This window comes from Podarcis erhardii (assembly GCF_964252035.2).
Source record: "Podarcis erhardii genome assembly, chromosome: 8".
Classification (NCBI taxonomy): domain Eukaryota; kingdom Metazoa; phylum Chordata; class Lepidosauria; order Squamata; family Lacertidae; genus Podarcis; species Podarcis erhardii.
Window position 1 is genome coordinate 38584699 of NC_138499.1, and position 27834 is coordinate 38612532.

The window sequence follows — 27834 nt, forward strand, 5'->3', positions numbered from 1 at the left end:
GAATCGATGTCTTGAGCACACGAGCAAAGTCTGTCCTGGTAGGGAACTCCTCTCAACCTACCATCCAGCACTGCAGAGGGGAAGACATTCAGTCTGGCCTTGGTAAAAAGCCTTCGATAGTTAGGTACTGTCAGATTTTTGATGTAAGATGTTAACTCAAAGACATACCCATATTGAACTCCTGCTGCCAGTGGACTACAGACTGCATGTGATCGAGATCGCAAGTCACTGTGTGCATTGTCCCATAATCTTTGCTTTAAAGCCTTTTGGGCGCCTTCATAGCCCAGGTAATACAGTTGGGGGGGAGACAGACCAATAGAGGTGGCTTTTTTAGCCATGGTTTTCTGCCATTTGCTGACAAATTCCTCATTGGTCAAATGTTGGTACAGACCCTTCCCTAGATTAAACACTGAAATCCTGAGCCAATGTCTTAGGGCAGCCCACCATGCTCTAGCTGAAATTGGGCATTCACCAGCTTCCAACAAAAGTACGGAGTTGGGGGACGCAGTTAGGTACCTGTCTTTTAAAATAATTCAGAACCCTTTATATAAGAGATAAAAACAAATACCTGATAAAAATGGTTCCATTGCTGTTTTATCCTACTAGATGGGTAAGAGTAGTAACATGATTACTGAAGCCTTGCTAATGGAAGCAAGGAATTAAATCCTATCTTGCTGAGATGTAAGATATGCCTATTTTGCATTTGTATTCCTGAAGGCATTCTGACTTTTGTTCAAAATAATAACCAAATTGTTCCAGGGTGAGTTGTCACCTCCCCACACCCCAACAATCTCATTCCTCGGAGTAAAAAGAGTTAGGATTGCACCGTTGGTTGGATATATCATTGTACAAAGCAGAAGAGAGGGTTTTTGCTGTCCAACAGGTACAAAATTGTGGTAAAATGGTCATCTGAATGGTTCTATTGGAGAACAACATGATTAGACAGTAGGTATAGTCACCTACTACTTTTTATTTTTCTTGCTTTATTTGTTGTTAGAACATGTGTTCACACTAGGATTTTATAGTACCTTATTAAAGGCATTCGGTTCATTATTATGTAAAATGTTCCATTCAGCCTGTTGCTTAAAAACAGGCTCACCATAAATGAACTTGGGTGAGGACTAAGGGGTTAATACGTGTAAGGGTGAAGTTGTTCCAAAGAAAGTATAACCTAATTCCAAAATGTGTCTGATTGTGAGGAAGAATAAAGTTAAAAGTTGGCAGATCTTTAACACAAGGAATACTGCAAAGATAAATTATTCTGCCCTAGTTGCATATGTTCAGAACACTGGTGTTCTTGGCTGTGTCCTGCCTTTGAACCATCCTATTTAAAATGTAAATACTCATATACTGCTGCACCAGTCAATTATAAGACTGAAAAGTGATTCATTCTTTCCAGTACAGTACTTCATAATAGGTCTCCCTAAGGACTAAACAGGACAAAACGTTGAATACATCACTATCTATCCCATGTTTGTCTTTGTCTGGAACTAGAAGTCACAGTTTGCAGCAAGTGGGGAGTGATCCTATTTCTCCCCACCCCCAACACCATTTTGCCACTGCAGATTGCCTCCCCATCCTTTGCACCCAAATGTGCAGAGTTGCTCAGAAATAAGTACCCTCTTGAGTTCAATGCAGATTACATCTCAGTAAGTGGAAGACTTAAGACTGCAAGTCTAAGAATGCTGTGGGTTCCATCACTCTAAAACAGATTGGTTGATCCAGAGTATCTTTGAAGCAAAGCTTTAGTCTCTTGAGCATTTGTGGGAGTAAAACCAGCGCTCAATGGAGTAAGCCCACGCGTGCTTGTTTGGGCGTTAAGCCTCATCGGCTTCAGTGGGGCTTCCTTCCCCCTAACTCCAGCAACGTGGTTAACACAGGTACCTTCCATCTGTACAATTATATTGATTCTATGGGCGAGGGGCTGATCGGAGTCAATCACTGCTGAAATGGAAGGCAGCCTGGAGCTAGAGATATAGATAAATAGTTTAAAAAGGGGCGAGGGAGGTTCCGGGGCCAAATTCTAACTTGACAGACGAGGCTTGGCATCCTGGATAAACCGCCCCAGAGCAGCAAAAGCCGCAGCAGAAGACGCCTTTTGAGTACACCCTTCGATGGAGGGGGCGGGAGTGTCTTATTCTGGATCAATCGGAAATTCCCCATTTCAGAAGGAAGGTTTTAGAGTTTCCTTTCCCCCCTGCCGGAATAAAGAGGGAAATGACAGAAGGGAGATTTCAGGGAGATCCTACGCTTTTCCTCGGGGAAAAAGGAAAAGGACTCTGCTACCGGCATAAGCCTAAAGCACATCGCACAGCCATGGCGGCTACCCACCCTCCCTCCCTCGATCCGCCGCCTCCAGGAACAACTTCCGCCCCTGCCCCGCTTCGCAGGCCCAGCCCTCGCCGTCGCCGCTTCTCCTCCCCATCCACCCACCCACCCGAATCGGTTCCGGGGCGCAGTGGGGGGAGAAAGGGGCGGGGCGTGTGTGGCTCGGCGAGCCTATAAAGCCCGCGCCGCCTCGCCAGCCGCCCTCTTTGCGTCCGTGTCTCGGCGAGGTGTTCGCTTCCTGACTCACCGCTGTTCCCCGGGCCTCGCGCGCTTAGGCCAGGAATAAGTCGGTCAGGAAGGCTCCGCGGCGGCGGCCATGGTGAGGGAGACTGGGCCTCAGGGGTCGCGCGGGAAAGAGCCCTCGCGCCGACGGGTTGCCCTGGATGTGGGAGACGTTCGAATTTAACGGTTGCGCCTAAGGCCCCCCCCCTTCTCGCGCGTGCGCTCTCACGAGCTGCTCCGAGATCGTGCCTCCTCGGTTCTTCTTTCCTTTATGCCTCATTAAAAGCCCACCATGGGTGGAGGCGTGCCCTCTTTCGGGGACGGGGTTATTATTTTTATTACGTGCTTTTCTGTATCCGTTTTGTAGTTTTTATGTTGTGAATCGCCCTGCGATCTTACGAAAGAGGGCGGTATACAACTTTAATAAATAGTGGTAATAGGCGGGGAGGATACGTTTCCATTCCCGCGCCTCAAGAAAGATGGGGCTGCTGCTGCTGCTGCTAAGAGGCACGCGTAAGATCCCATTTTGATGTTCCTCGGTATCGTCACCAGATCGAGCTTTAATGCCGTTTTAGCTGCAGCTCTCGGGAAGTAAACCCAGCGGAACAAAGTCGGATTTACGAATAAATACTTATGCATAGATAGGATCGGGCTGTGCAAAATACCGATTTGGGGCTGCTTGGTTATACCCAGGTTTATACCCAAGTAGGACGGCTGTGCCCACGTGCTGCAGAGAAAAGGCCTCTTCTTCGCTGTTAACTCGCGTGGTGGAGAGGTGCTTTCGTAGGCTTTTAAGAACTACAAAGATTCTTAACTTTGAACACTTTCGATTTCATTGTCCATTAAGGCTCTTGTTATATATGTCTTTGCTGCTGTTTTACTTTTATTGTTTCTTACTACATGGAACATTTTGTTAAGAGCAAGATATGCATTATGAAAATAAATACCTCTTCATCTCAGTCACCAAACTTGCAGTTTTGTAGTCAGTGGATAAGGTTTGCTAGATCCCAATTTAAAATGCAAAGGACACATGGTGTATTCTTGCATGGGTCTTTTAACAGCCCAAGTGGTCAGTAAAAGCTTTTTGTGCAGCTTTTGTGAGAAGTCGGTCATGGGACACCTTTCATGACAAATACTTGTGCACCTACAAAGTTACTCTTTATTGAGTATCCTGGGGGTTTTGTTCTTTGGCATTGAAAGTGTAAATAATTATACTTATTCCTATTCACAAAAGGCTAAGATATATCAATTAATGCTTGAGTTTGAGCAAGTTGCTGCTGTTGTAAAGGTGGTGCAGAAATTGCTTTCCCGTGTGTGTTTGCTGTTTTATGATGTGCAGAGTGCTAAATGCTTCATTTCTGCTTGATACTGTAATGGTGAAGGGAAAGAGTAATATGTGTGGTAGATCTTACTTATGATTTTAAAGATTGATTTGAATTAGTTTTTGAGGTTGCAAAACTAGCATCAAACAAATGCCAGAACTTATCATTACAACCCATTTCTTTCAGGCATTTAAAGATACTGGGAAAGCACCTGTAGAACAGGAGGTAGCAATTCATCGAATCAGAATCACCTTGACAAGTCGCAATGTGAAGTCGCTTGAAAAAGGTAAGTAGCAAAATAGCTGATAGGATCTATCCCTGATAGATTAGTCCAGTGACCCATCTGGTTCAGCTTCCTGGTCTCTCATGGGAAACCCACAGGCAGGACCTGGGTGCATATTCAGAGGCATCTAAATGGGTGGCCATCACTACCTCCTGTGGGAGCTAATTCTATAGTTTAACTATGTGCTGTATGAAGATATACTTTCTTCTGCCTGTCCTGAATGTCCTGTCACTTTCATTGAATGCCTGTGGATTCTAGTTTTATCAGAGCATGAAGAAAACCTTTTCTATGCCATGCATAATTTTAAACACTTCTGTCATGTCGCCTCATACTCTCCTTTTTTTTGTAAACTAAGAAGCTATAGTTGCTGTAACCTTGCTTTGGGGAAATTTCTCCTCTCCTTGATCATATTGGTTGCCCTTTTCTGCACCTTTTCCTACTCTCCCAAATTGTTTTTAAGATGAAGCGGCCAAATCTGTCTTCAGTATTCCAAATGTGGTCACAACATAGATTTGTATTTAAATTCTAAATGGCTGGCAGAAGTCTGTGCACTTTCCCACCCAATTTTCTGTTTTGGCAGTTTCATCCTGTACAGTTTGGTGCTTCTAAGCCCATTGATTTCATTGGGTATTATGACATTGTATTGAGCTGTTAATGTAGTTAATGTTTAAAAATGGTGACGACATGCTTTATTAAATGACGATTTCAGTTGAAATTGGGGGATTAAGGATTCTTTTATAGACTCATTAGTTGTGGTCTGTTGAAGTTTGCTATCTTTGTTACTGAGGTAGAGTTGCATGTTTGTACCATCCGGTTTGCTTCCATATTTTAAGTGCAGGGGTGGGGATAAAGTCTTATGTTGATTGAGGTAATTTTTATGTTGCATAAGTTAAAATGTTTGCAGTGGGCATGTTTATGAAATTTGAGAATGTTCCCCCTTAAGATATATAGAAAAGAGAGCAATGAAATTTGTTATCCTAAATTGTCGTCACTTCTAGTCAGTTGTTGCATTGGCAATTTCACAGGAGGAAACTTTTATCTACATTTGTTGGCTATGAGGACAAAAGTGCACTGAACTACTTTGATTAATTTATACGCTATTCTGAGCCAACACTTGTAATTCTTTTTTATAGTGTTGTTTTTTTTTTACTGATGAACACACAACTTTTTAAAAACCCATTTTTCATTTTTATAGTCTGTGCAGATCTGATCAGAGGTGCTAAGGAAAAGAACCTAAAAGTGAAAGGACCTGTCCGCATGCCCACCAAGGTATGTAACTGCATGCACCTTATTATCCTGAATATTTTTAAGTTTAAATTCTCTCTTGACATCACTTCTTCCTTTGCTTCATAGCTTTTACAGATGGAAGATCCTCTTAATACGGCCTATCATTGCATCATATTTTACTTGTTTTGTAGTGAATACATTGGTTAGGGATGGAGAAGGAGATAAAACTAGTATAGTAATGTGTAGTATAGTATTGAATAGATTTTTTTAAAAGAAAGATTTATAAACGTTAGAAGGTACATACAACTCCTTGGCCCCCCCCCCCCCCAATGTTTTAAAGGTTTAAAAGGCACCAAACAGACTGCAACATAGTTCCTGAACTGGGAACTATCTAGTAAGCACCTATGGTACCTATCTTTAACCAAAGATGCTACGGTAGTGTGGTATAAATGAGTCTGTAGTTACTGGTAAGTCAACATAGCAATAAGATGCTTGTAAACGCTTCAGTCCTTCATAATGGGGCTATTTGCTGAGGTAATGTCGATCAACTGCTCTGTTATCTCCTTGATTTCCCCAGGGATGCAAGTTGAGTTCAAGGGATATTTTGGTGTGACAGCAACTAATCTCCGAAATGCCTTGTCTATTGATATTAGGGAAGGTACTTGGTTGTATTGTTTTTTATGCTTGCAACCCCACCCCATTTTTCTCAAAGGCAGGCCTTTAATATGTATATTTGTTTTTATAACTTGGTTTTATGTATATTTTGATAATTTTATTACACCTAATGTTTTAATGTCTGTTTATCTCTATTTTGAATGAATATTTTATGTAAATACCTCATTTTTTTATTAACCTTGCTAAATATATAAAATATAAACATTTTACTCGCATTTTAGACTCTGCGAATCACCACAAGGAAAACACCATGTGGTGAAGGTTCCAAGACCTGGGATCGTTTCCAGATGCGCATTCACAAGCGTCTCATTGACTTGCACAGTCCTTCGGAGATTGTCAAGCAGATAACTTCTATCAGTATTGAGCCTGGAGTAGAAGTTGAGGTTACCATTGCTGATGCCTAAATGATTGTCATCTGCTTCAATAAAAGTTAATATCAACTTTTACTTTTTGTTGTGTGCTTTATGGCAGTGTTCCTGCTTTAATTATGAATAGTATCAAAAGCCTCTACTTGTCCACAATTAAAAAGCCTACAGATTATGTAATTATCAGGTAGGTAAGAGATCTCTGATTAAACTGATTTTTAGAACTCATTCAGCAAATGAAGCATACCAGTGTGAGTAGACTAGGTGGGGTTAAGGGGAGGGGGTTATTGGTTTGTTCTTGTTTTTAGTATGTAATTATGTGTTAGGTTCCTCCTGTTGATCATGTATATAGTCAACGTTAACTATGTATCTCTTGAACCAAAGTCTTGTATCACAAGAAGTTTGTTGATATATCTGGCTCGTTTGGGAGTTGCATTCTTGCCTCCAGGTGCCAAATCTGTTGTTGTTTAGTCGTGTCCGACTCTTCGTGACCCCATGGACCAGAGCACGCCAGGCACTCCTGTCTTCCACTGCCTCCCGCAGTTTGGTCAAACTCATGCTGGTAGCTTTGAGAACACTGTCCAACCATCTCGTCCTCTTTTGTCCCCTTCTTCTTGTGCTCTCCATCTTTCCCAAATCTAGTGCTTGTTTACCGGACTTCATTACATGTGACAAGGAAGTGGAAATCAGTAACATTAACATGAAATTAAAAATCCTTCAATACAGTGGTGCCCCGCAAGACGAACGCCTCGCAAGACGGAAAACCCGCAAGACGAAAGGGTTTTCCGTTTTGGAGGCGCTTCGCAAAACGAATTTCCTTATGGGCTTGCTTCGCAAGACGAAAATGTCTTGCGAGTCCCTGCGGGTTTTTTCCCCCCGTTTTCCCCCCTTTTCCTAAGCCCTAAGCCGCTTATCAGCTGATCCACTAATAAGCCACTTATCAGCTGATCCGCTAAAAGCCGCTAAACCGCTAATAGCGCTAATCCGCTAAGCTGTCAATGGGCTTGCTTCGCAAGACGAAAAAACCGCTATACGAAGAGCCTCACGGAACGGATTAATTTCGTCTTGCGAGGCACCACTGTACACAGTGTCCACAGTTTGACATAGCACATTGGCCGTAAAAAGTCACTGAAGTATTTTTATTCAAAATATACAAGAATGGTAAATGGAATTTTAGGCCCGGACCACTGCTTGTAAGGAGTTGTTATGATAAATCATGGCTGCGTAGGAGTCTGAAAATTAGAAGGCTACATGTAACATAACGTTTGATTGATAATGAGGGAGAAAGCATTTGCTAATGCCCTCTGCTGGAGAACAGCTGCAATTGTAAAAGCACAGTATTTTTGCATGTATTTGTAAGTATAAGGTGAAACCCCAATGCAAGTGTGTGCATTCAGTTTAGAAGTAGCATTTATGTTTTTTATCCAACAAGAGAAGTTCTAAAGAAGTTCTTTTATTTTATACAAGAACACTTCGAATGGCAGCAATGAAAGACTCAAATCCAGGTAAGTCAGCTAGTTACAATTAGGGTGATTTTTAACTTCCAGTAATCCACACTGGATACATACCTTGGTTAGCCTGCACTTAAGATGCAAAACATGCACCTAGTGTGTGGATAAAAGTTCAAAAGGATATTTTGCTATCTAGAAGTGTAACTTATTTATGTAAAGGTGGTCCTTTAGGGTTTCTCTCCACATTGGAATATATATTTTACTCTTGCTTATTTGTAAGCAGTTATGTACCATTGTAAACACACAAAATGTAGCATTAAGCACTTCTGAAAAAAGTTATCAAGATAGTTTCCTGGTAGAAGCTACTGAAAAGCATCCTTTGTGGTTCTTTTAAAACTTGGGCATCTGTGTGTGTACACATTAAGCGCACTGCTGGATGGTCCTGCAGCACCTGGACAGGCTGAGAATTGATGCATGTAGATGGGTTAAGTATTATGGATGAGGAATTGTTTTTTCCAGGAAGGCTTGTTAGAAGTTAGTCTGCAGCTAAAAGTGAGAGCTGAATCCTAAAGAGGAGTTAGCAGCATTGCACAATTGAGTTCTCTGTGCCATGCCATTCCTCAGGCATCTACTTTCTGTTCCGTTCCATCTCTGCAGGCTTCTGGTTCCTCGGTTTTAAAACATTGAGATAGGGCTTTTCAGCATGGATTATGCTTTCTGTGTAGATACACAGTCATTGGTTTCCAGCAAAGGGATGCAGCTTTGAACCAAGATGAACTTTGAAATCCCTATAGTTCATGGTTGATAGGGAAATAGTAATGTCAAGATTATCTGCATCACCTGCCCTCTGCAAGACAAACTGACAAAAACTATAACTCATAGTTCTATATCTAGGCAGCTGGATAGCTCAGTTGGTTAAGAGCATGGTGGTAACGCCAAACCCCCGTAAGGGAAAGCTGCATATTCCTGCATTGCAGGCGTTGGACTAGATAATCCTCGGGGTCCCTTCCAATTCTATGATTTTATTCTGATTCCCAGTGAGTATTTGAAGTACAAAGACCTATTTCACTATTACTTTCGATTCAAAGAGTGGGTGGGTGGGGTACAGATTGAAGCCCTGAGAAGCAATACTGAAGGCCAGGACAAAAGTAGTAAATGGGGATGTGTGCTTCTAATGCCTGTTCAAGGTTGTTGAGGTTTCTGTGTAGATATAACCTGCTTGGCATATGGGAGTGCCCTGCATATCTTTAAATGGGCAAAAAAGCTGTGGCCTTCCAGATGTTGCTGGATGCTGGACTGCAACTACCCTTATTGCTTACTACTGGAAATGCTAGTTGGGGCTTAGCTGATGGCAGACCTATAGCATCTGAAGGGCACATTGACTATACCTGATCCTGAGATATTTTGTAAATATAGTCGTAATAAGATTCTAGCAGACACAGCTGATGGGAACTGGAGTCCATTAACATCTAGACCAGAGTGGGTGGCAGCCCCATCACTAGATCAAAAATCCAATAGGCCTAATAAGATTGCTGACTCCTGGCTGAAACACAGGTGTCAGAAAACTGAATACAACCATTATCAAGCTTAATCTCTGGCAGTGAGGATGGAGAGGAAACAGAATTTCACCACTGCATTCTTGAACTGTAGTCTGGTATGGACAGCCCAGGACATTTTCCTTCCTGAGTCAAAGGTCAAGAAGGTGTCTACTCTGTTCCACATCCAGCTGAACCTTAATTCATCACTGACATGATGGCGACCACTGGCTAGCTTAGAGGGTGCAGGGTAGCATGTAAACTGCTTTGAGGGTCATTCCCCCAGTCAAGTGGTATATATTTTTTTAAAAATAAAATAAATAAAATAATAAATACAGTTCTATTCTTCAATGACTTACTATGGTCCCCCTGTCCTGAACCCCAGCATCTGCCAACAGAGATTTGAGAAAGGTTGTTTTTAATTTTTATTAGTTTTTATTAAAGATTTTCTCAAGTTACAAAACAAACTGAGAAAGGTTGTTGAGAGCAAGCATGCTGCTTCCCACAGACTACATCGGAGTCTTCATGCTTCACATGTGTGTCATGCCAAGTCCTGAGTGAATCAGGGAGAGTGTTTCTCTCTTCATGTGAGGCTGGGATAGGTTTCCACAGACAGCTAGAGGCATTCGGAAATGCCTTTGGAAAGTCAGTAAAGTGGGCATAAGTGGAAATGCTGAGCTGGATTCCTTAGATCTGGTGAAGGCAGGAGGAGTGGCAAAGCTGCTTTATATGCTGCTGCTTCACCCCTCAAGCCAGTCTCCATCATCCTGGATGTGTACACCACATTTCCTTTTATATAATTATACGGTCTGCCCTCCCAACACTGTTCATCTGAACAGAGGGGAGCAGCAGACAGCAGAGCTTGTTCATTGGTTCCTCTATGACAGAAGTAGCTGGTGTTCTCCAGATACTGTTGGAGTACAACATGTAGGCTACCCCCTGCTCTGCAGGCCAGAGCTCATCTTTATTTTATTCTAGTGTTTCTCTGACCTTCCTGCTTTATGAAATCCTGTTTGCTCAAATCTGAGAGCTTCTCTCTGTGTGTGGCAAGCCTTATGGCAGGGATGTAGAACATGTGACCCACCAAATGCTCTTGGACTCCGATTCCCATCAACCCCACAATATGGCTGTAGTCTCTGGGGTGCTGGGAGTTGTAGTCCAGTAACATCTGAAGAACCAAAGGTTCCCCACCCCTGCCTTAATGGCTTATCTTATGCAGCTGTTTGGTTTCAAGCCAACACAGACTCGTTTTTGCTCCTTCCTAGGCATAGGCCTTCTCAGGGTTGTGGACTTGTCCCATTCCATGTGTTCCTGATACTCCCATGCTCACATTTGGATTCTCAGAAGTACTGCTTTGCTCAATGGGAGTTGCTTCCAGTTAAGAGGGAATGATATAGCAGCTGTGCAGCCCATTCCTATTTGTGTTTATTCAGAAGCAAGTGCCTCTGAGTTCAATGGGGCTTTACTCCCAACCAAGTGAGTATCCACAGGATTACAACCCTATGTTTGTTATTGTTTTCAATGGAGAGGTGAGTCACTCTGCCTGCCTCCAATGCAGTTTTGTTCCATTTAAAACCCAAACCCCCCAAAATTCTCTGCTCTCAGGTGTGCTACAGATCGCTGGTGTGTCCACCTGTTGCTCTTGAATCATTTGGAAAATGGAAATATGAGTTAATTGAGGGGCCTGTGTAGCAGTTTGTTTGTCTCTTCCTCATTGGTCAGCAGCCTGCCTATAAAACTTGGGGGGGAGGGCATAGTAGGTCTGACTGAAGCAGTAGTAGAAAGCACAATTTGTCTGTGTTAGCAAAGACATAAGAAGCTAGCAGTGTTTGTAGGAGTATTAAAACAGGTATGTATGATGAAAATGTAAAGTTCATGATAGAAAAAAGTTATTTGGTAAAGAAAAACAAGTATGTGTATAAAGACTAAGAATAAGGAAAAGTCTGAATGCAGGTATAGGAAGGGTCTAACAGCCTAATTCCATGCATGCTCTTCTTTTAGAAGTAAGTTTGTTTTGTTCATTGGAGCTTTCTCCCAAGTAAGTGTGCAGAAGATTGCAGCAATTGAGCTTGACCCTATTCAATGTTAGATAAACCTAAGAACATTGGAATCAATAGGCCTAAGCTCTCCTTTCAGGATCAAGCTGCAAGTAAAACTAGGTATATGAGTGAAAAGAGGAGGCAATAATGGAACAAAGACATTTTCTTTTTGAAGTAATGTATTGATAGGTGTAAAGTGTTGTGCATATGCAAGTTTAGTTAGTAATTATGTAAGTTTTCAGAACCAGGAGCTAATTCTTTTTATCTCACATTCTGGGAATTTGTGTTTTTTTTATGGGAGGCAATTGAAATACAATTTTTTGCCAGCTCAGAAGTGCTGTTTACCATGCCTTTATCTTCCTGCTTGAGAAAAGAATAGGTTTGTTAGTGCAGGTGCCATTAACTCTGTGCATGCACTGAACTACTCTTCTACATGCTGAATAGACATTGATGGTGGGTCCAGATTCATTTTCTGACGTCATGTACTCATTTTGTAGGCTTCAATGATATGTCTTTAGTTGTTCTGGATCTGTAAAATTAAGAGATTTTTGCTCAGCATCAGAGACTGGGGGAAGACTGTAGCTCAGGATCGGAGCATCTGTTTTGAGACCAATTGGAGAGCTGATGTCAGTCAGTGTAGACAATGCTGAGCTAGGTGGACCAATGATCTGACCCACTAAAAGGCCCTTCCCTATGTTCCAGTGCTGCCTGGCTTAATAGTGGACCTATTGAGACTTGGTTGCTGCTGCTGTGCTTCGTGAACATGGCTACTTATAGCCTTTTCATGTTCTGGTGAGCAAAAACAAAACAACAAGAAAACCCTTAATTTCTTGGAACGATAGCAAATGTTGAGTGCGGAAGGTGGAACCAGGAACCTGGACTTGAATTCCAGATCTGCCATATACCTGTACTCATTTTTTAAACCTTGACAAATGAGTGGGGTAGGAGCAGTCATTGCTAACACCAATGGTACCTTGGGTTACATACACTTCAGGTTACAGACGCTTCAGGTTACAGACTCCGCTAACTCAGAAATAGTACCTCGGGTTAAGAACTTTACTTCAGGATGAGAACAGAAATCATGTGGCAGCAGCGGGAGGCCCCATTAGCTAAAGTGGTACCTCAGGTTAAGCACAGTTTCAGGTTAAGAACGGACCTCCAGAATGAATTAAGTTCTTAACCCGAGGTACCACTGTAGTGATCTTCTTTTGGTGCCTTGTGTTGGCTGTGGTTTTTTCTTGTTTGGAAAGGCTCTGAGAACTAAATTCCTTGTCACCTACTATTACTTTTTGGTTAAAATCCATGTGGGTGGATTTCCTTCACATAGCAAACATCGAGAATTGTAACATTGGGTTGGATCCAGAGTGAATTAGTCATTTATATCAATGGGACATCACTTAGTTACACCTAACTTCTCATGCTGATTTCAGTGCAGCCGAAGTAGAACTTAGTTGCTGTAGATACAACCCATTGACTTCACCAGGAAGTGATCTATTGTCCATAAGATACGTATATATACACTTGTGTCTTGTTTAAAAGTTGGATAGTGTACAGACCTGCTATTTCTTTTCCCCATCTTATACGGTAAAAGAATGAACTGTCAGGAAAGACAAAGAATAACATCCACTTCTGAGGGTATGGCAGAATTGATGTCTATGGACTCGTCAGAAGTATCCAATACCAGAGATGAGCAGGAAGAGGAGGTGGGCTGCTTGCTATTAATTTCATAAGCATTTGTGTGGTTTTCTATTGGCTGTGCATAGCAAATGCTTAGAATGAAAACTCTGTTCCTTTAGACATAGATTTCAAAGACTAAAAACCAATCTGCAATAGACTTCGGCATAGACATTGACTTATCAATACCAGCATGGACAAGCTGACTAGGGCAAACGGGGGCAGTTGTATTTAAAATGTACTGTATTAAATACTAGAAATTTATCAAATGAAGACACAGCTATTAAGACTTTACAGCTTTTGAAATATAAAACTTCCACTCAGTTTTAACTTTGCAGTGAACTAAGTAGGGGAAGCAGGCGGGTGTTGGATATGTGCATTTTATTGGCGTTTTCACTGAGTTCAAATAGGATTTGCAGGACATATAATACCCTCACTGTGCCACTCTTGGTTAAAAATGCAGTTCTATAATTGTATTCTCAGGGGCGGGAGGGGTGGAGACTATATGAGTGTTTAAGAGAAGGAAAGTTTTAAGGTGGAGAAGTAATCTTTTTGAGCAGAAGTCAAAGCTTAGGCAAAGCATGAAGACAAAGGACAGCATATTGAAGACTGATAATACTGAAGTATAAAGTAGTGATGTAGAACTTTAAGAACCATCTTTAATATTTTCACAATTTTAGCCTTAATTTATTATTTTTTTTTTAAGGTGATGTATCAGCCACTGAAAGTATACTTGAGAGTGCGGCCCTTTTCTAAGGCAGAACTTGAAAACAATGAAAACCAGGTTAGTTGTGAAATATGGCATCATTTTTTAAAATCTTTTGTGGGGAATTGGATTCAAAAACAGTTTGGGAAATAGAAATCTTTTACCTATTTTTTGTCTGTAATATGCTGTTTGGTGGTCCTTACTTACCCTTCTCCAAACTCTATCATTACAATGAGGTTACATTGCCTTAGTATGCATATAGTTAGTTTGGTTATACTTGCTGTGAGTCACCCTTCACAAGATTTGGACACTAAAACAGCTGGATAAGCATGACATATATAGCAGTCTAGCTTTTTAGATGATGAAGCTTAGATAACTGTACCACTGAAATGCTCCAATGAGACTTTTAGAAAACTGGCTCTCTTGCACCAGAGCATGGGTAGGCAATGTGGTAACCTTCAGATTTTGTTGGGAGTCCCACTCCCATCAGCCCCAGCCAGCATAGTCAGTGATGATTGGAGCTATAGTCCAATGCCATCTAGGGAACACCATACCCCTGATCTACAGTAATGTTTGAAACTTTGCATTTAACTACACTACTTCAAGGTGCAGCTTGCACATTGACGCTGCATGCATACCACACATTTAAAGCACATGACTGCCCCTAAATAATCCTGGGAACTATAAGGGTGCTGAGCAGGGCCGGCCCACTCAGGAGGCAAGGTGTAGCGGCAGCTTCAGGCTGCATGGGGTAACAGATCACCTTGTTCTTGATGTAGATTTTCCCTCGCCCCTTCTAATCTGGCGAGGAGGGGGACGCCATTTTAGTGCCAAGTTTTTTTGCTGGTCCTGGTGCTGAGAATTGTAGCTCTGTGAGTGGTGAACTACAGGTCCCAGGATTCTTTGGGAGAAGTCACCTGCTTTAAATGCACTTGAAAAGTACAGTGTTTACACAGCGGCAGAATCGCATGCACCGAAAGCTCACAAATGAAACCACATCAGTAAGTGTAAAACAGGTTTGTAGCATGCAATTTAGTAGGCAAAGAATGTTTTAGGAAACTGGTTAAAATAACTTGTGTGCTCTTAAGGACTGTTTGATTATTGAAAATCAAGAAACAGTGACTCTTCACGCACCTAAATACTCTACTGCTATGAAGAACAGTGAAAAGGGAATTGGACAATCAGCACATCAGTTCACCTTTACACAGGTGAGTTCTCCTCCACGGCCAATTTTGGTGAAAATACATAAATAAAAGTGCATAAAGCAGACTGCATTAGAACACTGCATTAGAACACTCCTGTTTCTGTAAGTAGTGAGAACTCAGAGCAAAATATAGCTAACTCCCAAACAGATGCACAGGACTTCAGCATTAAAGTGCACCATTACATTAATTGCATGCTGTTTTCCTATGCTGTATAGTAAAGTTCTTAAAGGTGTTTATTCTTTTGAACTTCATACCAATTGTATGGAAAGTGACAGTGGGACAGTGAAAATGGACTCTATGTGCTCTAATGGTGGCTAAGAGACCAGTACTGTTGAACTGGAGGAATAGAAATATGATTCCCCTTAATCAGTGGCTTGACAAACATGACAATATTAGCAACATATGAGCAGACTGTCTATGGACAAAGACTTTCTTTGGATAAATATAATGATATTTGTAACAACTTTATACAGAATATATGAGGTTGTTGTTAAAGAAATTTGTGTTAGGATACTAAGACTATACACATTTGTATATTTGTGGAAATGTAATGAAGTATTTTTCTTTAATTTGAATTTTCATTCACTTTTTTCTTTTTTTCCCTTCTCACCACTTTTCAATAAATGAAATGCTTCTAATAAAATATCAATAATACTTTTAAGAGGATTCAGTGGTGCATTGCTCTGAGGATCAAATTGGCTGTAGCATGATATGACTTGTTATAAGCAAAGCAATTAAACTGCTTTTCTGTGCCAAACTGGATGCAACATGAATCTATAAATAACATATTCTATGGCAGTTTTTTGAACATTATCAGTAGCTGCTGAAAGTTCTAATTTGGATCAGAATAATTACACTTGGGTTTGGGGGCTAACCCTTCCCCTTCAAGTCGTTCCCCTTCTAATCACCCTTTCCCCAAAGTTGCTATTTGCCTCATGGGGAAAACCATATAGGTATCATTTGACTTCATGAGGCAAATGGCAACTTTGTAGGAGAGGGAAGGACTGGTGGTGAGAAAACGTTAAGCTCCATGGTCCCAGCTTGAAGTAGGCCCCTATAGATGCTGCTATTAACACTTCAGTTAGTCAGAGATCCCACTCACACCTCATGTGTACAGTTTGCTCCTCGCTGTCCCTGTAAAACTTTTTCCTATTCTCTACTTAGGTGTTTGGACCAGAGACTTCTCAAAGTGAATTTTTTGAAGGCACAATGAATGACATAGTAAAAACTTGTATCAACGGAGTGAATGGACTTGTGTTTACCTATGGTGTGACTAACGCAGGCAAAAGTTTCACTGTTCAAGGTATCCAATTATTCTTCATGGGGTCAAATACAAAAGATCTAACAATGGCATGTATTGAAAAGAGGCTCATTGTTTCTGCAGGCTGCTCAAAAGACGGTGGTATCCTTCCCCGCTCTCTTGATCTCATATTTAACCATGTAAGGGGAAGACAGTATCCAAAGATGAACATAAAACCATGCTTCAGCAGTCTTACCAAGAGGCTAAATGATATGCAGGTTAAGCAAGAAGAATCCATCAAAGCTGCCCTTCTTGCTTCTCTGAAAGAGGTTAGTGGCAAGCACCCTTCCAGATCCTGCTTTGGTGTTTACCATGTGTTAAAATTCACACCATGTAGAACTACACATTCCTTGGAAACTCCAACAACAAATTCATATAGCCTCTCAAGGGGCCTGGTTTAAGGGGGTTCTGGACTATAGCACTCCTGTAGTTCTTTGGGTTAGATTATGTGGGGTGGAAACACCGCAGAAAACAGTAGCAAGGATGGGCACTGGTTTACAGCCATCTTATGTTCCCCAGAATTCCTCTGGATCCTGAGATAGCCACCTAACCTTGCACTTCTCTTTGAAACACTGGGACATCTTTGAAAAATGTGGGTGAGATTAAAATGTTTTGGAAAGGAGGTTGGCGCCACTGGTTAAGGGGCTTTATGGGAGCTGTTGGCTCCAGCATTGCCACATTGTGCTGATGGAGAGCAGGCTCTCAAGCTTCCGAATGTAAATGAGGTGGTGGCCTTGCTTCTCAAAACTGTAAGAAAGGCACTGGGGCCTAATTTGATTAGTAGAATGTCTGTCATCTGGTGGGAGGGCCTTAAGTGTTGTGCTCTGGAATTGGCCCATACCTTCGGGGGTTCAGTTCAGTTCAGTTAGATGGAGGGCAAAGTTTGGCCATCACTGAGTTAGAGAAACCAACTGTCATTCTTGCCTCAGGATGTTGTTTTAATTTCTCTCAGACAGTATGTTATTGTGTTACAATTTTCTTTATTATTAAAACTTTGTTTGACGTATGCATGAGCCGCTTACTATACTGAAAGAAAAGAAACTGATGAAGAATGGTGGAATATCCTATACTGTGTGAGTGAGGGGATATTCCCAATGTGACAGGAGGATTGTTTTTTTTTTTAATCACCCCCACCCTCCACAACAAAAAACATCCTTCCACAGAGAAGGCTTGCATGCTTGTTTTAAAGTGATTGTTCTGTAAGATGCTTCTGAAAGGTTGGGATGAAAGCAATTTATAAATAAATACTCTGATTTTTCTTTTCTTCATTTGAGACCGCTTCCAAAAGCAGGAAACATGCATGACTGGTGTTTTTAGCTTCTTGTGCATTTATGCACTCGTGCCACTGCTGTGCATGTTGTGTTCAACAAGTTGGCTTTATTCTCCTAGTCTTATGCATTTCTAAGGTGTGGTAGTTCTGAGTGCTGAATCATGCTGTTCACTTCAGGAGGAATCTTTAACTATTATGATAACACAGCAGAGCATCCAAGGGGACTTCTCAAAGCATTTTGCTGTTTAGCATGGAGGTCTATGGAAGGAAGGAAGAAATAAGATAAATACCACTATGGATTTTTTTCTCAATCCCTTAGATCAGGGGTGGGGAATCTGTGGCCCTCCAGATATTCTGGGACTCCTGTACCCATCAGCCAAGTCAGCATAGTCAGGAATGGAAGTTGCAGTTTAGCAACATCTGGAGGGCCACAACATACTTTGCCTTTCTTACATGTCTTTTTCAGTCTCAACCAAAGTCTGACTTTCATCTTGAATTCTTCTTGGTGATGAAAGTGTTTCTCTTCAACCAGGCATTTGGCTGTTTAACATTCTATAGTTTTAAAAATGTGTTTGTGGGAGGGAGGTTATTGGTTTGTTTATGTTTTATTATATATTTTGTATTCTCATTTTGTATTTTCCTGTTGTGAACCTCTCTGGGTTCTTTGGGTGAAGGGTGGTAAAAGGTCAAGGTAAAGGTACCCCTGCCCGTACAGGCCAGTCGTGTCCGATTCTAGGGTTGTGCGCCCATCTCACTTAAGAGGCCGGGGGCCAGCGCTGTCCGGAGACACTTCCGGGTCACGTGGCCAGCGTGACGAAGCTGCTCTGGCGAGCCGGCACCAGCACAGCACACGGAAACACCGTTTACCTTCCCGCTAGAAAGCGGTACCTATTTATCTACTTGCACTTAGGGGTGCTTTCGAACTGCTAGGTGGGCAGGAGCTGGGACCGAAAGACGGGAGCTCACCCCGCCACGGGGATTCGAACTGCCGACCATGCGATCGGCAAGCCCTAGGCTCTGAGGTTTTACCCACAGTGCCACCCGCGTCCCGTGAAAGGTGGTATACAGATTTAATTATTATTATTAATAATAATCTCCAAAAATTCACTTACCTTGAATTGTTAGGAATATCCCATTCAAAATTGATTTAATTAGGAACTATACCAGTTGTTTTGTTTTTAAAAAACTTAATTGGTGGATAGCTTGCCTCCTGTAGAAATTTAAAGGTGTGAATACAGAGGCAGCAACATAACCTTGACATTTTTGTATTTCATCAAGGATACTGAAAATACTTCAAAGTCTATCACATCTTCAAGTGCATCAGGCTCAACTTCTAGTAGCTGTAGCTCACCAAGTTTTGTTTTGAATGAATCAGGTAATGGGTGAATATTTGTGGTTAAAAATGCATATAGAATTGTGTAAAATGGTCGCTATAGCATTGCGTACTAATTGTATAAAAACAGGATTAATTTTTGTAGGATATTGGGGAAAGAATATCCCTATGTTTATTTATTAAAATATTTGTATATTGGTTTTCATATGTAATATCACAAAATAAAATGATTAAATTCAGAGCAGGCATTTAAAAGAACCCAGCTGGTACTGATTTATCCAGGAATAAATGTGCTTCCAGCATGTGCCAAAGTTGTCAGAGGGGGAGGTGGTTCCACAGGAAGGGCATTGCTGTTGAAAAGACCCCCCTCTTGGTCACCACTAAGTGAATCACCGGGAGGCACAATGCAACCAGGAGCACCTCATCCAATGATTTTAGTGTAATAATGTGTAGTAATCCAAAAGTATGTGCCTTGCACCAAATGCTTAAACAAGAATGGTGCAATAGCTGTCCTGGGAGGAAGTATCCATAAATGAGAACAAAAATAGCACATACCTTCTGCTGCTGTAAGTTGTCTTAAACTGTTTCTGATACTGTGTTTTAATGTTGGAATGCAACCTTAGGGCAAAGGGCAGCTAAATAAATTTAACCTTACAATAAACAGGCATTACAGTTACTCCCTTTATTCACCATCCTTGAATGTTTAGATTCTGAGGTTTATAGCAAGTGCCCCAGGACCCTAGCATCTGTTTGGGTTTCTTTCTTTGAAATCTACAATGAGTACATCTATGACCTACTGGATGTAGTGCCTGCATCGAAAAATCAGAAGCGCAAAGTTTTAAGGATATGCGAAGACCAGGGAGGAAACTCTTACGTAAAAGGTAATGCTGCAACTTTGGTGGTACTGCTTCAAAGGAATAATTATCTTTGGGTCTAGTTATCTCAAGAATCCATCTAGCCCAGAGGTTTTCAACCTTTTTGAGTCCACGGCTCCCTTGACCAACTACATTTCTTTCTGTGGCAGCCCTGTGGGGCTCAGGAGCCCAGTTATGTCACCCCTTGCCTGCAGAGCTGGCAGCCTCTCACCCTTTTCAAACACCCTCCCTTGTGGAGTCTTCCCTCAGCCGCCTCCCCTCTCCTCTCTCCTTGGGAGTCCTTCAGGCAGCAGCTGCTGCCATCCCTGGTCTCTGAGCTGCACCCACATCCCACCTCACCCCAAAGATAGATGCCTCCCAGTGGCACCATTCGCCTGTGGAGCTTATAGCCAGGGCTGCTGCAATAAACAGCTGTGCAATCCTTAGGGAGGCAGAGATGTGAGTGGGCATCAGAGGGAGGGAAGGAAAGAGGGACAGAGGCCAGTGTTGCCTGTGGCACCCCTAACTATCATTCAAGGCACCCAAGGGTGCCATGGCACACTGGTTGAAAACCACTATTTCTTGGACAGTGGACAGCTTCAGCTGCATGAGGAAGCTCTTGACACCAGGGGGCGCAGCTTTCCGACTGTCAGCCAAATTTAGCAAATAGTTGCAAGACCAAATAAATGTACAGAATACACTTGTAAGCCTTGATTTCCATTGTAAATAATCTAAGGTGTAATGAAGTTCGCCCATTTTTTTTTAATCTTGAAAAGGTTCCACAGATGGATTGCTTTGAGGTGTTTCATTATAGTCACTTAATACAGATGGCCAGTTATGGCTCCATGTGCTTGAGAATGTTTAATCTTCCCTCACCATTTTTATAACATGGCTATTTGTGCTGTTAAGGAGAACCTAGGGGCATCTGTAGTGCTGGTGAAGGAGTTTCTGAATTCAAAGCCAACACACATTCATTTTCTTCCCTCCCCTGTTCCCTGCCAGCTGCTTTTAAAGCAGATTAAGAGGTGCGAGATCAGTTATTGATCACCAAAATCTTGTTCATTTTGCATCTAAAAATAATAGTTCTATGCTGCCCCAACTTGTGAAGACAGACATGTATTTTAAAATATGCCATTTTATTTATGTATTACTGTTTTTATTCAAAAATCCAAAAATTCATACTTTATATCTGTGGTCCTTCAAATTCTGGTTTGATTCCAGTTTAGTATAATTTTAAAAACAATAATATTTATTGCTTTTTTACATTAGGTGTGGCTATCCTGTGACCTTCCATATGTTGTTGGACTACATTTCCCATCATCCCTGGCTGGGGCTGATGGAAGTTGGAGTCCAAGAACATCTGGAAGGTCACACAGGTTAGCCACCCTTGCTTTAGGCTGCCGCTGTTCCAAATCTATCTTGATCTCCATTATGTTCTCACACTTAGGTTGTAACCTTACACCCATTTATTTATATACGTAAAACTCCTTGAACTCAGTGGGTCTTATTTCTTGTGTAAGCAAGTAGAAAAGTGCTGTATGCTGTAAATGTGCCAAAATGTTTACATACTGCTGTTTTTCTGATTGTTATGCATACTTAATTGTATAAAATACCTTATTTCCCCAGATTTAAAGTGGATCAGTATAAAGAGTACAGATGAGGCTTGCAAAATTCTTAAAGTAGGAAATAAGAACAGAAGTTTGGCATGCACCAGGATGAACCAACAATCAAGCAGAAGGTTTGCGGTCTTATTTTAGATGTTTTTGTTCCTTAAGGAAGGGGGCTGGTTATTGGGTTGTTGCTGTTTTGGTTTTGATTGTGTATTTTGTGGTTTTATATTTTTATTTTATTCTGTGAACCCCCCTGAGACCTCCTAGTATAGGGCGCTCTATAAATTCAATAAATAATAATAAAAATTGAGGCTAATGGCATTACTAAGACCACAATTAACTATGTAGGGTTTTAAACTAGGGGTGGATAGCTCTGTTGATTAGAGCATAGTGCTGATAATGCCAAGGTTGCAGGTTTGATCTCCGTATGGGGCAGCTGCATATTCCTGCACTGCAGGGGGTTGGACTAGATGATCCTCAGGGTCCCTTCCAACTTTGATTCTATGATTTATGGGCTCACAAGCCCGTTTGGGCCCATAAGGCCATTTTCCAGGCAGCATGCACACCTGTCCACCAGCTGATGCTACTGGGTGATGCCAGCATTCTTCAAATAGCAGCTCTCTGTGCCCATGGCAAGTTGTACACCTGGATTTTCCCGTTTTTTTATACAGCACAAGGGGCTGCTGTTTAGATCAAAATCTTAAAACCTGCTTGATGTGTGCAAGTCACTGGCAGCACCCAAATGAGGGTGAATTGGTTCATATCCTGTGACAGCAATGCCCCTTTCTTGTTAGAAGAAGGATATGCTATCTTGGACTTCCTGGCTAGAAGGATCTCTGCTTGTGGAAAAATCAATGATTAATGTTGAGAACTATCTGTTCGTTAATGATCACTCAGCTGCAACTAGTTTGTGTTGCGGTGTTTCCTAGGAGACTTGGAGAAGGAGACTTAGCCCTGCTTAATTGCAGAAGGGGCCTGTCTAGCCCTGATAGATAAACAAGACTAGAGCATGGCCATCCACACCCAGTGTCCAGCCATTTTTGGTTTTGGAGAGAGTATGTGGATATCCTAAACACTGTAATATTGACCCTTGCTCTTTATCCTTTCTACTGGCACTAGATTTATTCTGGAATCTAGCTGCCAATTTTAAAGGTTACTTTGTATTTGGTGTGTTGGTTTTTTTTTTACATAATCTAATTTAAAGAAAAAGTAATATATTGCCTTAACCTTAACCGCTTAACCTCTCTATAATTAGCTTAAAAAAAATAAGCATATGGGATATACCCACATGCCAAGTTAATTTCCAAATATTTCCTCCAACCGGGGGAAAGTTTGGAAAATATGGGACTTTTCCCATCTTAGGGGAAATGATGGGACTTCTGAATTTGTCCCATTGATCTGTGTGGACCTTAGACATAGCTAACTTTTTTCTGATGAATGCTTTTGCATGTTAAATATCTGTGCACATTGAAGAACAGCACGTTAAGAGTATTATGAAGCTTTGGCATCTGAATATAATTCTAGGCAGAGGTGTATCATCAATTATAGAATGGTATGGTAAAATTTGGGACTCTGCTTTAACGGCTAAATTGACCTCCTTTATCAGACTCAAAGGACAAAATTGAAGTTGGGACATTTTCAGGCAAAAATGAACGTAATTTTTATTGATCATTATAGAAGATGCGTTATCCAGTGCACATTATGGAGTCTTGACGTTTTGATAGAAAGAAATCTATGTTTCTATGGGTGGCTTGCTGTATTATTAAACAGTAAGCCCACAACTTACATGGGGGTTATGTTCTGGGGATCATGCCTAAAGCCAAAATTGTATATAGTCAAAACACATTGGGTTCAATGGTGGGTGGCATTGCCAAATATTCTGCCTCTGGATGCCCACCCCTTTTCTGACCCTTTTTAAATTTTGTATAACACATTTTGGCCAAGCCTATAAAGTTAAATGTTCATAAGTTGCTTGTGTGCTGTATGCCAAAATTTCAGTTAAGTAAAGTTTATATGCATTATCTCAATATGACTAATTGTAAGATACCTTCCCTTCCCTTCTCTCTTTTTTTAAACCCCATCCCATTTTGAGATACCTTCTCTTATATCTTCTACTTTTTAAAAACTATGTACTTGTAATATAAAAGGAATAAAAAACTCTAAATAATATTAATACTTCCAGACAGATGTCAAACAAATATATATGTGATTGATTATTCAAGCACTACATCAGTTAAGCCCCACAGGAGAAAGTAAAGAAGCACAATATAGAACATAATACAGATTAAATAATGACATGATAAAAACATTGAACTTGTCTCTTTTCCTCCAGTCACAGTATATTTTCTATTCGACTGCTCAGCTTGAGTGATGAGAGTGTGCCACGAGTTCTTGGAGTCTCTGAGTAAGTGGTTTTTTTGCTTCTGCTAAATATGTACTACAGTGAATCTTCCTTTGTGTGGAATTATAGCAAAGTTGTTGAGGACAAACTAGTGTTCTCAGTTTTAAACTATGCTAAAGTGCAAGCATTTTTTACTGACCTAAGGTTGGAGCTCCTGTCTTTGGCACTGGAACAATGTTGAGACTTTGCTTTGTAGGTCTCACTGCTTTCCTGGTGCAGAGAAAGTTGAGTGAAGACAAAATCTTCTTCTTTGTAAATGTGCTTGTACAAATGCCACAGTGTGTTTTGATTTTGCAGTATGTAGATCTTTTTGTCCTTGTGTGTGTGTAGCTTCATTTATCAAGGTGAATAGGGTAACTCTGTACATGAACTGATTGTATGTGAATGTCATGATAAGCCAAGGTTTATAGCAGGTGGAGAACCTTCAGCCTGCAGGCTAGGCCTGGCCTGGCCTGGCCTGCCATGAGTTCATATTTGGCCTACAAGGCTGTTTTTCACCAAACCACCTGTGTTCTCCAAACCATCATATGTGATGTCAGGTGTGAGGCAGGTAGAGAACACACCTGCTAGTGCACAAGCTTTGGCAAGAGAAAGCAAACTTCAAGCCTGCTGAACTGGCTGCACTAGCGAGTTCCAATGTTTGCAGAAAGCAGGCTTTGTGTCAGGCTTCAGAGAAACGGCTTCCTCCCCCCCTTTAGCTGTGCATCAGCAGAACAAAGCAATTAGAGTCCCTTACCAGTTTAAGAGTGTTTAATGATCACAGCAAAAGAACAACGCATCCATTCTGGGAGTAAAGGTACTCCCAATTAAGTTTCCCCTCTACTTCCCCCCAAGTCATCTCCGTCACTTCCCCCTTCTTGCAACCTGATCTTGCAACCACTGGAGCCTTCTATGTAGCAACCTTATCAGCTCTCCTTGCCCTTGGAGAGAGAGACTGGACACTTTCCAGCGAAGAGGAGTCGGTTATCTCTCTCTCTCTCTCTCTTCCTGTTCTGCTTCTCCTAGCTGTTCCCCATTCAGCTCTGCCCAGCTGTTCTTTCCGAACTATGTCCCTCTGCAAACCATTTCTCTAAATCTATACTGCTCCACTGTTCCTGGTGTAGCTTCAGGATCCTGGTCAGGAGCAGGAAGAGGGAGAGCTTCCCACCATTCCTCATCAAAGCTGTAATCAGCAGTCTGGTCTTCACCATTCATCAACAGATGGGTGAATAGTCAAAGCCTTGGGCATTTAAAGCATCACATGGGGTTTGTTTGTTTGTTTTTGCAAGAGCTGTGTAGTACTTTGAAGTCCTGATTTTGGAACCCAGCCACCCAACATTATTATGGTGTCAGCTGATTGACAGGTGGGCAGCCTCCTGCATCAGGTTTTGTCTACAAATGTAGAATTTTCTAAGGGTCTGGCCCACTGAGCCAAAAAGGTTCCCCACCTTGGTTTCTAGTGCCAGGAACAACCTGAAGTGAGCTAGGTTTCTGAGCCCACCACATTTCCCATGCAGCTGGGAGATCAGAAGCATTCACTTCAAATTCTAGTTAGCTACAATTTGCTGTTTTCTCTGTTTCTGGAATTGCAGTCAACATTAACTGCAGCTAGCTTCATCCTATCTACTTGGTTGGAAGTAAAGTAACAGATTAACAGTGCTACAAAAGAGAAACTGTTTTAAGGATATACAGTAATATACAGTAAACCCACAACTTACATGCAATTAACTTGTGTGTATTCAACTTTATGTGCGTGGCAAAATTATTATTATTATTAGTATTATTATTATTATTTGAAACGGGACAGGATTTGGAGGGAAATGAGTTTGGTAATCTCACCTGCCATTGAACCCAATGTATTTTGACCATACACAATTTTGGCTTTAGGCACGATCCCCAGAACGTAACCCCTGTATAAGTTGCAGGCTTACTATGAATATTTTATCAATCTGTATTGCATGTTTAGTTGTTCTGTATTCGTAATTGATATACGTATGTATTTTATTGAGATTTTAATTTTTTTTAAAACCAAGCCAATTTGATACCTGTGGTTTGAAGTTGATTTGCTTCAAATGAATTGTAAGTGTTGATCACAGTCTATCGTTCCAGAACAAAATGACAGTAAAAGCTTAGAAACTCCTCCTCCTGACAGGCTGGGGCAGTTCAGTGCAGCTTCTTACTGTCACAGTAATCTACAACTTTGTTACATGCTTATCAACAGCTGAAGGTGGCCACTGGAACACACTTACCCCCAAACACAGTAAAAATACAGGATCAATAATAAAAGTTATTACTTGACAGTGTATATTTTACCTTTTAAAAATACTATGAGTCCATGTTGTACCAGGCTACCTAAAATTCAAATATTGATTGAATAAAAATTAATTTCAAAAGAAAGAATGATTCATATTAAAATCAGCTGCATTCTTTGTACAGACTCTCTCTCTGTGACTTGGCTGGATCAGAACGATGCCATAAAGCACAAACCTTTGGAGACAGACTGAAAGAAGCAGGCAATATTAATAATTCTCTTCTTATTCTTGGAAAATGCATTGCAGCTCTAAAGCAAAATCAAAACCCTAAGTAAGTGACAAAAGTAAATCTTCACATCAGTTTCACATAAAACTGTTTAGTCTAACCTATTGTTACACAACGTTTATGTTCCCCAAGAAGCACGGTGTCTGTTTCATTGGGTAAGAGTGCTGAAAACATATTCTAACATTATTATTTTCATTCTTTTGTATGCACACTTTTTATGAGGCAGCCACATTATGCTGTCCTCCAGTCATTGACAGCCTGCATTTTCTCTGTGCTGCTTATGCCATTTCTCTGTTTTCAAAAAATCTCTGTATGTTTTTTTCAGAGGAAAGGAAAAGTAACACAGCCTTCATAGATACAGACAGTGGTTTTTTTCTTAAAAAAATGTTTAGGGGTACTCTCATTTTCCTACTCATATTGAAATACTGCCTCTCAATGAGGCCAAACTGTTTAGGGGTATGCATACCCCTGCGTCACCCCAGCAAAAAAGCACTGGGTATAGATGCCATTAGCACACCTTTTCTGTCCTTTGGGGGTTTTGACATGGGCAAAACATATTAGGAAAATCAACCTAGTACTTCTCAGCAGGCATTCACTATGACCCTTGCTTTTTTATGACTCCATTTTGTTTTAATCTTTTTTTTAGTTATTACTAAATGATTTTCATGGCTATAATTATATTTTAAATGAAAGAGGTATAGTGCTGTAACACCACAATAATATAACATTATAGTACTGCAGTCGTACCTTGGAAGTTGAACAGAATTCCATTCTGGAATTCTTTCAAAATGTTTGAAAACCAAATTGCGGCTTCTGATTGGCTGCAGGAAGCGAAATAATTCGCAAACCAGAACAGTCACTTCCAGGTTTGCAATGTTTGGGAGCCAAAACATTTGGGAAATAAGCTGTTTGAAAACCAAGGTACAACTGTATAGCATTTTCGCAATATAGTGTTATAGCAGTATTCTTCTCTTTAATTTTAAAAAGATAAGTAGATGGAACAGTCTCTTGGCAATAATTAAAATGAATAAATGAATGAATATGGGACCAATCTGTTGAATCTGAAAACAGCTGTCCTAATAAGTACTTGATCTGCAGATAAAGGGAAGGTCATGTCTGAATCCATGCTTGCTTTTACAAATCACACTCATGTTGAAATTAATGTTAATACAACTTTCTCTTAAGATTAAGGCCAGCATACATTCCCTTCAGAGAGAGTAAGCTGACCCGCCTGTTCCAGCCATTCTTCTGTGGTAAAGGCAAAGCTTGCATGATTGTCAATATTAACCAGTGTGCTTCTACCTATGATGAGACATTGCATGTCATGAAGTTTTCTGCTGTAGCAAAGCAAGTAAGTAAAAGGCTGTGTCCTCCACAACATACCCCAAGCACAGCCTGTTTTATACCATTACCTTGTTTTTTCCTGGGTAAATAATAATAATAATAATAATAATAATAATAATAATAATAATAATAATAGTATTAATAATAATAATAAATTAAATAAATAAATAAAT

At 40.9% G+C, this 27834-nt stretch overlaps 4 protein-coding genes across 10 annotated transcripts in view; 3 read left to right on the forward strand and 1 right to left on the reverse strand.

Moving 5' to 3' along the window:
- CHCHD7 (coiled-coil-helix-coiled-coil-helix domain containing 7) overlaps positions 1–2712 on the reverse strand; it is a 57182-nt gene extending 54470 nt beyond the window's left edge. The window contains exon 1 of the mRNA XM_081874902.1: positions 2576–2712. The gene's annotated coding sequence lies outside the window, so the exon portion shown is untranslated. The remainder of the gene's footprint in view (positions 1–2575) is intronic.
- Positions 1–18568, forward strand: part of PLAG1 (PLAG1 zinc finger) — a 65117-nt gene extending 46549 nt beyond the window's left edge. The window contains exon 9 of the transcript XR_014159529.1: positions 18288–18568. The gene's annotated coding sequence lies outside the window, so the exon portion shown is untranslated. The remainder of the gene's footprint in view (positions 1–18287) is intronic.
- On the forward strand, positions 2508–6503 carry RPS20 (ribosomal protein S20). Its single transcript, XM_081874882.1, has 4 exons — positions 2508–2647; positions 4059–4158; positions 5351–5424; positions 6279–6503. Exons 1-4 carry the CDS (start codon positions 2645–2647, stop codon positions 6459–6461), a joined length of 360 nt encoding a protein of 119 aa, XP_081731008.1. The 5' UTR covers positions 2508–2644; the 3' UTR covers positions 6462–6503.
- The window catches only part of LOC309348643 (kinesin-like protein KIF20A), a 59790-nt gene continuing 44110 nt past the window's right edge, over positions 12155–27834 (forward strand). For 3 of the 7 annotated variants that reach the window (XR_014159501.1, XR_014159502.1, XM_081874171.1), the window contains exons 1-11: positions 12846–13150; positions 13828–13905; positions 14916–15035; positions 16197–16335; positions 16417–16601; positions 18881–18977; positions 19643–19816; positions 21416–21527; positions 23732–23803; positions 26216–26362; positions 27503–27668. Coding sequence is in view for 4 of the 7 variants with exons in the window: in XM_081874171.1 (XP_081730297.1) it covers positions 13040–13150; positions 13828–13905; positions 14916–15035; positions 16197–16335; positions 16417–16601; positions 18881–18977; positions 19643–19816; positions 21416–21527; positions 23732–23803; positions 26216–26362; positions 27503–27668 (1401 nt within the window). In the remaining 3 variants the exon portion in view is untranslated. Of the gene's footprint in view, positions 12240–12843; positions 13151–13827; positions 13906–14915; positions 15036–16196; positions 16336–16416; positions 16602–18880; positions 18978–19642; positions 19817–21415; positions 21528–23731; positions 23804–26215; positions 26363–27502; positions 27669–27834 lie in introns of those variants that run through there. The other 4 variants (XM_081874170.1, XR_014159500.1, XM_081874172.1 and 1 more) reach the window with 4 other exon arrangements.